We start from the raw sequence: 13,042 nt of genomic DNA, 5'->3' as shown, positions 1-13,042 counted from the left end.
TCTGTGGTTTAGCTCACTAACATTGCTTACTGAAGTAATGGGAGGTTGTGAAATGTTTGTTGGACATAGAGTTGGGGTTTTTTTAAGGCAGTTTTGAATTTAAAGGTAGGAGTATAATGAGTATAGAACGTATGAATACATGTAGAATGTCAGAGGCTTTAAAAAAATACCCACACTGGTGCACTCTTCACATTTTTAATTCCCATTTTTACCTTAATAAAGATTTCTGTAAGCCCTAATGCAAAAGGTAAAAGTAATCAGTTTTCATTTTGCTAGCTCTTTTTTACTTTAAAAAGCATAGCTCATAGGGTTTTTATTTCTTCAGGTAACACTGAAAATTCATCCTATACTCATAACAAGCTGGGAAAGTAAAAATGTATCTAAGAGACTTCCTGACTCAAGGGAGTGGAGGAAAAGGAAATTATGTATATGAGCTGGGGAACTGTGCCAACATTGAGTCATCCTTTTAAAATCACTTCATATCCAATAAGTTTACTGTCTTTACAGGACATAACTGCTTTATGTAACTTCAGCACCAAAGTTTAATATCATAGTTTTTCAAAAATGATTTCTATTTGATTACAGGAATCAACATTATTCTGCCTGTGACTGAAAAATATTTTGCCTAATACTTGCAAATATTTTTCAGTGTCTAGCAGAGCCCTGATCAGTGCAGTGAAGGCTAACAAAGTAGTGAAAGGAAACCTGCAGCTGTGGTTGGAGCAGCGTTAAGTAACTTGCCTGGGAATCCATTTTTCTAGTTTCAGCCCTATCTTGTATGTTGTGTCTCAAGAACAAACGTTTGTCTAGAGGAAGCAAAATGTTCCTGAAAGATACTGAGAGGGGTGAAAACAAAGCTGCTACTTCCGTAATGAAAATGGAAAAATCTAGGTAGCTATGTACCTAATATTAACAAATGAAAAGTGATAAAGGCAGTATTTTTGCTGCTGCTCAACTTTCATGTGGAAAATAAGATTGCAATTAGATCTTTACTAATTGGATTTTCTTTTTGGAAATTGTGTGGTCAGTAGCATAAACAGATATCACAGTGAGTTTCTCAGAAAAATCAAAATTGATTAATTGAAGTTGAGCAGTATTACAGGGAAGTACTCTACAAACTGTCCCGTACACTGATAAAAATGACTGTTACCATGTTAGAGGAAAAGGTTTGCACTTTAATACTGTTGGGGTATCTGTATATTTATTTCAGTAACTCAGTACTAAAATTTATTTTAGGGCTGTCATCTTATCTTGAAAAATGGCTAACGTGTAAAGGGGTATTCACCAGTACTGGCAAGATAGATCTGACTTAGTTGTTGTGATTAAAAGTAGCAGAAAGATTTAATTTTTTATCCCACTCTCTCTTTTTGAAATTGTGAACTTTCTTAGTGGTGATTATGGCTGTTTCTCATATTTAAATTATCACTATACAAAATAAAAATATAAACCAGATTTTAATCCAGTTTAAAAATCTTACTTTAAACAGCAAATTGTCATGAAACAGTTCCTGGAAGAGTTTCTAGTGAGATCCCACCAACATTTTTTAATGTATTGTGTCCTTCCACAAGGAGTGTTAAAAATACCAATATGGGCACAGTTAAATGCTGAACCTGTATATTAGGAGCAAAGGATCTTGGACAGTATGGGGAAGTGACTTTACTTGGGTAGGACAGCAACTCTGAAAGGACTAGCAGTATGACTGAACACTCACGGCCAGTGTCTTGGCAACTGCAGTCACTGCAGGTCACGGCAGGAAGATTGTGGATAGTAGTATGGGGCTATTGCTCTATCAGTCCATTAATGCTTTGTCTAGCAGGGGCTTGGGGGCTTCCAAAATAACATTAAAAATTAAGTATTAAAAAAAAAACCTATTCTGAGAAGACCTTACAAGAATAGGAGCTGGAAGGTCATGTTACAGAAAAAACCTGAACAAACTCTTACTTATCGTAAGGGGCAAATCAAGTCATAATTTATGTCTGTAAGTAACTATATGTAGAAGATGCTTCTGATTGTACCACCTTAACTCTGTTAAGAGCAGAACAGAATTAATGGATGAAGGTGAGACCTGGGTAATGTTGGAACCAGGAATATCAGTAATAAAATTAATTCCTTCAGTAGTTACTTAACCTGGCTAAGATATTAGAACAGATTTTAATTATCCATGAGATTAAATTTTGCTAATCTGTCTAACGTTTACCTTAAGTCAAAGTCTTAAATCATAGAATCATAGAATAGTAAGGGTTGGAAAGGACCTTAAGATCCAGGGGGGTTCTAACCACCCTGCCATGGGCAGGAACACCTCACGCTAAAATCAGTTTTTACAGTTTATGATCAGAATGTCAACCGTGTGTGCTGTCCAGGAAGGACTTTTTGGAGCATAGGACCAGCCTAATGATTTGTTGGAAATGCCACATTTCTCTCCATGAGTTTTGATGAGTTCAATTTATGTATAGCCATGTCTGTCCTAGTCATCTGTGCCTCTTTAATAGAAAAATGCGGTTTATTTAAAATCCCCATTGAGAGGCAATAAGTTGTTTCTCAATTCCAAAAGCAAGCATACTATGGTATTTTCTTGTCTAGAAATCGTCTTGTATAATTAAGAGGGTTTACTTAAAATGGATGTGGAGGATAGTGTTCTTGTTCCTTTTTTATGTCAGTTATTTCATCACTTCCAGGAGATTTTCGCCTACATTTAGGTACTACTTCATTTTGTGGCAAAGTGACCCATGCAAGTTGTTTTGCAGTCACTTTTGTCCCTTTTATGAACAGAATACGGATGTTGTGTGTTGTCTTTAATATCCCCTTCCTGATGCAAAGGTTTCAAGACAGGATATAGTTATTTATCATGTATTTCATATAAAAACTTCTGGGGCTTTCTAAATCCATACATGAACTTTTTTAGAAAGAGAATTTTCTCATCTGTTTCTGAAATTGCTAAAGCTTTCTGGTGAAATGTGGTTATGATGGAGCCATTTATTTTATTTATGTTATTTTACACCCTTATTCTGTCATCAAATAAGAACATCCATTTTCCACAACAGCAGGCATTAGTGTAATCAAAAATGTAATGCCAATCCTTCTGAAGTATTTTAGCATGTTAAAAATAGAATGTTCTTTCAGAAAGCCTTAATCTATAGGTGCTAATAGCAGATACTGCACATACAAATTTGCTTTTGATATTATTGAAAATAAGCTGCCAGTTGTTGTTACTCTGTGCATAGTTGAGCACAAATATTTTAATATTTTTTTTTAAACCCACACTGTTTTTATCAAATAAAACCTTCCTGGCATGTTGTGCATGTGTATCTCTCTTAGAGATCTTACCTTTGGGTATCCTGGTTTTGGTTAACTTTGTGTTTCACCTGATTTCAGTTTAATTTCAGTGAGGCTGACAGCAGACATGATGCAGTCAGTCTTTCTTTTCAGGGTGGGTCTAGTTTACTTTCAGAGTCAGCATGCTATTTGACCTGAATGCTTTGGATATCTTAAGTTATAAATGTTTCGTTGTGTTTTTTCTTACCTTTCCAATTCTATGTCACTTCATGACTATGCCCGTTAAATGTCACTCATGTATAGGAACAATTTAAATATACATTCCATTATTACTATTGCTGTAAAACTATTTTTTTTTTAGATAGCTGCTCTTTTCCCCTTTGGTTTAATCTCTACATACCATAATTTTAACTTACACATACGGTATACTGAAGAGTATGTACTCAGATCTTTGTCACTGAAGAGTATGTACTCAGATCTTTGTCACTCATTGTGAAGCTGATGAACTAGTTGCTCTTTTAATAACAGTTATCTAAAATATGCTATCATAAAGACTTAAGTGTTTAAAATATTTTTACTCATATTCACATCATTAGAGTACCCAGAAATGAGGAATCTGTCTTCCAGGGCTACCTTTCCTAAGTAAGCATTCCATACATGACTTAAGCAGGTTATTCTTTGATGTTCTGCTTAAGTCAATTTGCATGTAATTCTTACACATCTTTGAAAGTAAGGTAACATTCTTCCTGAATTTCTCCTTTCTGTTCCAGTGTTTCGGAATTTCTTTGTCAAGCACTTGTCATTGTGATGTTCACACTTTGCTTATGTGTTTATTCAAATACCTGAAACTGAGAATTTTAGATGTGGCAGGACCCCTGTGCTGTTTGGATGTGTTAATTTTCCTTAACCTGGATGGCCTTCCTCTTCCTGATATTAGTAAGCACATAAATATGGTCTTGTGCCATCTATTTAAATGATACCGAACATTTTTCCTTGTGGATTATTTTGTCAGTGTCAGAGCATAGAGTTAAACTTTTTTTAGTAGTATTATTCTAGTCTTTGGTTGGTTGTTTCTCTGTCCTCTGTATATAAAATTTGTAGACTAAGAGTACTATGTTTTTTTTGAGGTGCTACTTAAATTCTGGCAATTCTCCTAGTATATCAGAGACATACTAGGATATATCAGAGATATATCAGTTTACTCACCCCAGACTGGCGTTGCGGTTGTCCCTAGTACATACTGCTTTAAAAAAAACTGTCTGAGATAAACACATTTCTGTAAAGCAGGCAAAGTGCTATGCCATTTTGCTCTGCATGGGCCATTTCTTTACACATAGAATCGTTTTCAGATCTCCTACTGAAAATTTAGAAATCTGAAGGGTAAATGACTGGATTCTATATATAGAGAAACTCACATTTTTCTCTTGCTTTTCTGGGCTTTTTCCTTACTACTGAGAAATGCTTACCTGGTGAGGCTCTTCTGCTTCCTTTAGTGTTTGAAGTCCGGTTTCCTTTTAATACAGTATCTAGTTGTTGTCCCTGTAAGAAGATCTCAGAAACAAATACAAGTATTTTATGTTACAACAGAGTTTGTCTTGAATTAAAAAGTAAACATAAAAGAAATTCACATAAATTCAATTACTAGAAAAAATGAGCATTTAGTATTCATAAAGTACCTAAAAATACAATTTTTTGTTATTCTTTATAGCCTAATAATGCTCAAATATTTTTTCACTGCTTGCCTAGAAGGTGTGCATCCTAATTTTTTGTTTTGTTTCTTTTTTTTTTTTAAATCTCCCTACAGGTATGTTTTCCATTCTAATTTGCATCTGATTCTTAAAGAGAAAAATGATTCACACTTGGTGCTCATGCTGCCCCCCCCCCCCCCTTTTTTCTTTTTTAAACTTTTCTGTTCTAGGTTTGATTTGTCTGTGTCCATTCAGTATTCTTTCCTATGTAGGTATGAATTCCTGTGCATAGACATATATTGTGAGTGTACCTTGTTAAAAGCTTTATTATGAAATACTGGTGTTTTAAATTCATAGCCATACTTGTTTGTCACTTCCTTTCTAGGCCAGTGTTGATTTAACACTATTATACTGTTAAGGAAATGTTAAGGAAACTCAGAGTAATGTTACCTTCTGTTTGTTTCCTTGTATTCTATATTTAGCTTCATGATAACAAAAGCCAGTAGCAACCACTTTAAGTTGACAAACATGTGTGTTGAGTTTGTTTTTTTTTTCTTTTTTTTTCCTTTTTTCTTTAATGTGGCTTTCTGTGATAGTTTTAGTTTGCAGTGTGAAGAAGTATGTAAGGCAGCTCTGTGGCTAGAAAAAGAAATATATGTTTTGGCACTTTTATTTAGACACTGCTGCAATAGAAGGCTTGAGAGAAGGGAGCTTTACAAGCTTATAAATAACAAATAAAATACAGGCAGTAGGGTGTTGTTATAACTGTAAAGAAGATCACACCACTGCAGCAGCCAGATCGCTAGTGTGAGTGTCTGTAGTGGTATGAAAGTTGTCAAGGAATGGAATAAAGGAGAGGAGGAGCAGAGTCTTTTAGCACTCTATATGTAATCTCATTTAATTTGAATTCATCACATGGGGCAATGTTGGTGTTTTTCCAAATATCAGGGAATGATTAGAGGTGGAGCTTAAGACAAATTCAGTACCAAACTGAACAGCTGGCTTCTCTTACAGTTTGCTGTAAGACAGCATCTGTCAACTAATGTAATTAGTACAGTTGGCTGAGAAAGAGATTGCTTTCTACAGTGTGAAAGGCTTGTATTTTAATTGAGGCAGATAGTGGGTGCAGTGAGGTTTGATTACTTCTGCATATAATTTTCATTTCTATAAAAGGTTTAGCTTTTATATTTTTAACTGCATTTGTGAAATAGTTTAGGTTAAAATAACAAACGTTCTGCAATTATGTCAAAAAAGGAAACTGCAAATTTGTGGTAATTATCATAAACCTTGCTCCTATATGTATGTAATGGACAAGCTACTAAAGTTATCTGAGTTCCATTTTGTTTAAAAGAGTTGTGTAAGGTCTGCCTTATAAAGACCGAAGTGTATCTGAACCCTGAGAAACTGTGAAGACTGGGAATATTCTGTTAGTATCAGGAATGCGAAGTGGTGGTTTGGTTTTGGGTTTGTTTTTTAGAGGGTGCCCAAAATAACCACTGGAAAGTTGGTTGCATAGTAATTGCATTGCACTCACAAACAATTTTTGTTTGTGTATAGAGAACAAGTTAATATCTGTCTTCTTTGTTTCTTGTTTTTGTTACATTCTGTGATGCTTTTAAAGCAATGTGTCTACCTGATCACTCTGTGTCCCTGAGTCTGAGTAGATAACAGAAAGATTTGAGGAAGTTCTGTTTCGCACATTTTTCACTTTGCCAAGATATCTAGAGAGCTAATAGATGAAACAGTTCAGCAGAAATGGAACAAAGTATTTGAAGTAAAAATACTTGGCAATCTGTTCTACTGTGCTGTTCCTCCACTGGGATTCTTTAAAATTGCAGTGGGTGGTTTAAGTAGTATGTAATGCAGCTGATCATATACTAATGTAAAAGATGAAAATACAAATGTCCACCAGCAAACAGTTCCCTTGACAAATAGAATGAATCAGTATTTCTTTCAAATTCTGTAAGGATTCAGCCTTGAGTTAATGACGGTAGCATTTTCACCTGAAAGAAGAAAGGAATTTAAGTTTATTAGGACTAATACACAGCATGCATACATGTACACACATGCAAAATTTTGTCTATATTACAATGGAAACTAGCATCTATCCTTACTGGTTATCTTAGATTTAGAACACCCAAGACAAGTGCAAGTTCTTTACAATGTTTACATTCTTTACAATGTTTTTAAAATATGTTTTTTCACCTTCCATTTTTTAAAGTTGGTGGGATGATGCGGTCATTCTTTCAAAATGTACATCTGATTTTTTTTTTTTGTATAAATACACACTCTGGCACACATACATGCTCAAGATTTGTAACATGCTGTTTGTTTCCAACTTTGATGGAAACTATTGAAAAAAATATTTTGAAAGAGAAATGTTGATCTAAGGGAAGTATGTGTTCGAGCATGCTGATGTGTACGCACAGTTGCTGTGCACGTACACATGGTACTGAAATGATCAGATACAAAAGGATATTTTTGGCAATTAATTCATGCACATAGATTTTGCTGAATACTTGAAAAATACATGAATTAGTGCTTCAGAAGCACAGCTTTAGAATGCTGCCTCTGCTACCTCATTACCAGAAGCAGTTAGTGTACATTTTGGCACACGCAGATAAAGGGAAAGTCTGGAGAAAGGAAGACATACTCTTGATGGAAAAGGGTCAGGTCAGAGAATACTTAAGCAAACTGAACATACGGAAGTCATAGAATTGTAGAATAGTTAGGGTTGGAAAGGACCTTAAGATCATCAAGTTCCAAACCCCCTGCCATGGGCAGGGACACCTCCCACTAAACCATGCCACCCAAGGCTCTGTCCAACCTGGCCTTGAACACCGTGAGCGATGGAGCATTCACAGCTTCGCTGGGCAGCTCATTCCAGTGCTTCACCACCCTAACAGGAAAGAACTTCTTCCTTATATCTAACCTGAATTTTCCCTGTTGAAGTTTAAACCCATTGCCCCTTGTCCTATTGCTATAGTCCCTGATGAAGAGTCCCTCTCCAGCATCCTTGTAGGCCCCCTTCAGATACTGGAAGGCTGCTATGAGGTCTTCACGCAGCCTTCTCCAGGCTGAACAGCCCCAACTTTCTCAGCCTGTCTTCATATGGAAGGTGCTCCAGTCCCCTGATCATCCTCATGGCCCTCTCCTGGACTTGTTCCAACAGTTCCATTTCCCTTTTATGTTGAGGACACCGGAACTGTACACAATACTCCAGGTGAGGTCTCACGAGAGCAGAGTAAAAGGGAGGATCACCTCCTTTGACCTGCTGGTCACACTGCTCTTGATGCAGCCCAGGATATGGTTGGCTTTCTGGGCTGCGAGCTCACACTGAAGCCAGCTCATGTTAATTTTCTCATCAGAGTCCATTGGTCCTGATGGGATGCATACATGAGTGCTGAGGGACCTGGCAGATGTCACTGTGAGGCCACTCTTGATTATATTCCAATGATCACAGTGGCTGGGAGAGGTGCCTGAGGACTGAAGGAAGGCAAATATCACTCCTGTCTTTAAAGACAGACGAGGAGGAGGAGCCAGGGAGCTACAGAATGGTCAGGCGTACTTTCATCCCTGGGATAGTGATAGAACAACTAATCTTAGAAACCATTTCCGTGGACAAAAAAGTAACTGCGGTTAGTCAGTTTGGATTCACAAAGGTGAAATCATAATTGACCAGCCTGAAGGGAAGGTGCAAAGAGAATAGAGCCAGGCTCTTTTCAGCAATGCCTAGTGACGGGATCAGAGACAGTGGGCACAAACTGAAAGGTAGGAGGTTCCCCCTGAACATCAGGAAACATTTTTTCACTGTGAAGGTGACTGAGCCCTAGCACAGGTTGCCCAGGGATGTTGTGGAGTCACCATCCTTGGAGATACTCAGAAGCTGCTTGGACAAGGTCCTGGTCTAGGTGGCTGTGCTTGAGCAGTGGGGTTAGGCCAGATGACTTCCAGAGGTCTCTTTCAACCTCAGCTAGTCAATTCTGTGGAACAGATCTGAGATTAAATAGAGGAAAAGTGTTTTCAGATTTATTTTATCTGCTATCACCATAGAAGGAATAGAAGGAGAATGCACAAAAAGGTGAAGTTAGTATGTTTGCATTATCGAAGTTAACTTAGTGTTCCTCGGGTTGGATTGCATGTAATACCTAGATAGTTCTTCATATGGCATTGATAAAAATACAGGTTTTCACTTCTGAACAGTTGCCTATAAGTTCTGAAATTCTTTCCTTGTGTGGCAGGAAGCATTGCTTTTCAGGGGTTTTTTAAGTTCTGTGCAGACAATGCTGACTTAAGTGCAGAACATAAAAAAGACTAGAAGATCCACTGTGCATTAAAGCTTTCTGGTGACCAGTTTCTTTCAGAAGGGGAAATGCTGAATACTGGAAGCTTTTATAGAATAGTCTCTCTTCAGTAAGAGAGCAAATGTGAATTTTTTTTCAGTGGCAGGTGAAGAGTTTGGTGCTGCTGAAATGGGGGTAGAGGGTGTGCTGCATTGCATGGAGATGTCTTGAGTCTTACACTGACATATAGAAGTGAGCACTGGCATCACTGCAGCATAGTGGTGCTCATTCAAGTGTAAAAAAAGGAGGGCTTTGCCAACCTAGGTCCATTTTGTGCATTTTATGTGTGATTTAAGAGGACTAAATTCTTAAGAAGATTGTTTTCCATTAACGGGTTGTGAATCTGGAATGGAGATTATAAACCAAACAATATGTGCCTAAGCACAAAAAGCTTTGGCATTGCCAGCTTGCATTGTCCGCTCTGTTACGTCTGGATTCTCATACAGCCCTAAAAGTTTAATCCACATTGTTAGTGAACTAATATTGCCTTTTGTGACAGATATAATTGTTTTGTGTGTGTGTGTTAATTATGCAAATAGCATTGCTCAGTGTTTTATATCTACGTTTGAGAGCATGTAGTTGGTTGGATTCAGGGTTACTGGTTTTTTCCACATACTGGGAACTTATAAGTGTTTTAGGAAGATACACCACTAGTATCATTCATTCCATTCTTTTCCTCTGTCAGGAAGAAGGAAATATCAAAGAAATTGCAATAACTCACCATGTAAAGGAAGGACATGAGAAAGCAGACCCTTCACAGTTTGAACTTCTGAAAGTACTAGGACAAGGATCCTTTGGAAAGGTTGGTAACTGAACTTTTGTGGAGCCAGTTTTCAGGAATACAGCATTGAATAATGTTAGGAGTGAAATATTTAGAACAGCCACAATTTTGCATTAAGGCAGTTTTGGAAGTGAAAAATGCTTTCTAAATTAGTGCTAAGTAACCACTGTACTTGTGTCAGATCTTTTTATAAAGCAGTATTTTTTTTTCTAGTTTGTGTAATATGTAGATCTTGAAGTTCCATAGAAAAATTGGCTTGATATGAAATAATTGGGTATTCACTGTTAAAATGGAATGTCGTTTTTCTGTAACTACTCTTCTTTTATGTTTGAGAGGGAGGTGAGGGTTAAAAGGTTTTTTTTTTAAGAAGTATTCTAATTTGCTAGCTTGCTAATGGTAGGTCATCACCAGTACAGAAGCTATAGGCAGAATTTATTTTTGTGGCAGTTTGGAATTATAAAGAGCATATTTTAGGCAATAATGGCTAATGAATTAAACATGATATGCCCTAGTCATGTTCATGGTAGGCATTATCTGCATAATTTGGTTAAGGCAGAGTGTACTTTGATATTTATTTGAAGATCAGTTAAAGACTTGGTGTTTCTAGCCTGTAGTGAGTACTGTCCACATGTCCACACTGAGATCTCAGTAGCTGTATGTCGTATTTTCACTTGTCCAAACCCAACTCTGAAGCGAACATGTGGCAAGATAGATCATTGAAACAGAATGCAATATGCAGAGTAAGACAACAGAGCCTTTATATCCATTTTCAGCCTTAAATGTAATTCTGAATGTGATGTGCAAGCTCTGGCATATAATGCCAGATCCATTTTGGATATGGGAGAAAATGAGACTAATTGGTCCAATTCTCATCTGGTAGTAGAAACTTGCTGTTAGTCATGTTATTGCAGTAGCAGTTCAAGTTCAGCCTGGAAATTTGTAAGTCTAGAAACTGTAAAATTTTGCACTCGAACTGGTAAGAATTCACTGAGAAACCTGATTCCAAAGGTGGTTTCTTATGTTGTTTGATTTCATCCAGAATCATAACCAAGTTTTTACTTGGAAATCTTCAGGTCAGGAAAAGTAAATCATTCAGGGGAAAAGAAATGTAAGCTAATACATAATTTCAGCAATCCCTTTTATTTTGTTGATATGACTAAATTCAGTGCTATAAGGGGAGGTGTGCATAGGAGAAAAATAACTGTTTAGCTGACTGAAAGTATTGCAAAAGATGCCAGTTTTGTCCTCGATTGTTTAAACCTTTATGCAAAAAAGGCATAATATTATAAAACACATAATCCCTTTTTTCTAACAATTTGCGAAGATGTCACTGCTTTCCATTCAGTCTAAAAAAATTAATTCTGCATGCTTTTCAAGGTCTCTTGATGATGTTTTTGTAATCTCTTGATAATGCAAAGGGATATTAACATAAGTGAGAACTATATATAAAACCAGACATAAATCTAATTTCATATAACTTGTTTAACATTTTCATATACCACAACATGCCTCTATGCTTTTACATAAATAACCAGAAAACCTGTGGCAGGTTTATTTTTTTTATTCTTCACTTCGAAATCTAAAAACTGGCTCTGCTAGAATTAATTTTTTATTAAGGATATTAAAAACAATCCCGCTCAAGAAATCGCACTGCACTGAAGAAGGAAATGAGACACACTTAAATTGGGGCTGGTTGCTCTTTATTGGTATGTGCAAACTCATCCTAAATATGTCATAAAAAAAAACGTTTTTTGCGATGCAAGAGGTTGGTTCTTATAATCTTACATGTTTGGGGTTCTTTTTAATTACTTTGTTATGCATTGATTTATACAGTTTTCTGGATCAAGTTTTGTACACACATTTATCTTCATATATGACAATTTTTTTAGTAGCACATTTGCTATGCTGTCTTATGAATTTTAGTAAGACAAAACTATTTAGATATTAATATTTAAAGGCTGAATTGTGTTTCAGATTTCTTTCAAGTTCTGAGAGAATCTCAATTCATCCTTTCTTTTACTCACTGAAATCAATTAAGTTAAACCAAAATTAATTTGGCAGACTGTCTTTAAATAACCTTTTATATTATGAAATGAAGGAATAGTAGGAAAAATTGCAAGGAAATTTTTGTTTGACTTTGCAGAATCTAAATCTGTCAGCTTGAGTTTCATTGAAATAATACTGACTACTTGAATTTCACAGCAAAGTATATTGATCTGACATACCTTTATTTTCTTTTAAGAATTCTTTTTAATTTTCAATACAGGTCTTTCTTGTAAAAAAAATCTCAGGATCAGATGCTAGACAGCTTTATGCAATGAAGGTGTTGAAAAAGGCCACCTTGAAAGGTAAGCACTGTTAGAGAGAAAAACAAGAACAAAAAATCTGGGATATTATACAAAAACATCTTTACACACATGCTGTTCTACAGATTTTGTCTCAGAACTTTCTTTTACCAAAGACCAAATAGCAGGATACACTGCTTTGTTTACTTAATCCTTCAGGGTTTACAATACAGCAGTACTGTATTGATAGTTACAGGGGAAAGTAGGTTCCTTTCCATGCTAAATTCATTAGGTGGTGGTGGTTTAATAGAGTAGCTGTGTTACATCTGCCAGCTAGCTTGCCCCTGAGCTGTTATTTGAAACTTAATATCCTTCCTTTTTTTATTTGCTGCGTATCACCAAAGATACAGTTAATGCCTTTTGCTCAGTTTATATTTAGCTCATGATATTTAAAAGTGCATTATATCATCTGTTTTATTCTAAAAGTTCTAAGTGCGGGAGTTTAAGTGTTTCTGTAAAATAGGAATATCCAGTACTTTTGGCACTGTTTCTGGATGTAGGCTGTATCTGATAAAATCTAAAGTTGATCATCTAAGTTACTTGGTCAGAAATGAGTTGCAAATTGTTTTGTTTTCTTGTGTGGTTTAGTCTTGAATGGTATGTGTAACAAAA

At 36.1% G+C, this 13,042-nt stretch overlaps 1 protein-coding gene across 4 annotated transcripts in view; it reads left to right on the top strand.

Moving 5' to 3' along the window:
* The window catches only part of RPS6KA3 (ribosomal protein S6 kinase A3), a 77,472-nt gene that overhangs the window by 25,502 nt on the left and 38,928 nt on the right, over positions 1–13,042 (top strand). For all 4 annotated transcript variants that reach the window (XM_061364572.1, XM_061364571.1, XM_061364573.1 and 1 more), the window contains 2 exons: positions 9,990–10,106; positions 12,352–12,433. In XM_061364572.1, coding sequence (XP_061220556.1) covers positions 9,990–10,106; positions 12,352–12,433 — 199 coding nt within the window. The remainder of the gene's footprint in view (positions 1–9,989; positions 10,107–12,351; positions 12,434–13,042) is intronic.

This window comes from Neopsephotus bourkii, unplaced genomic scaffold (genome assembly GCF_033783945.1).
Source record: "Neopsephotus bourkii isolate Nb327-2 ecotype Australia unplaced genomic scaffold, CSIRO-AGI_Nbou_v1 NB_1234, whole genome shotgun sequence".
Taxonomy (NCBI): domain Eukaryota; kingdom Metazoa; phylum Chordata; class Aves; order Psittaciformes; family Psittacidae; genus Neopsephotus; species Neopsephotus bourkii.
Note: the sequence above shows the minus strand (reverse complement) of the source record. Positions and strands in the feature narration are given on the sequence as shown.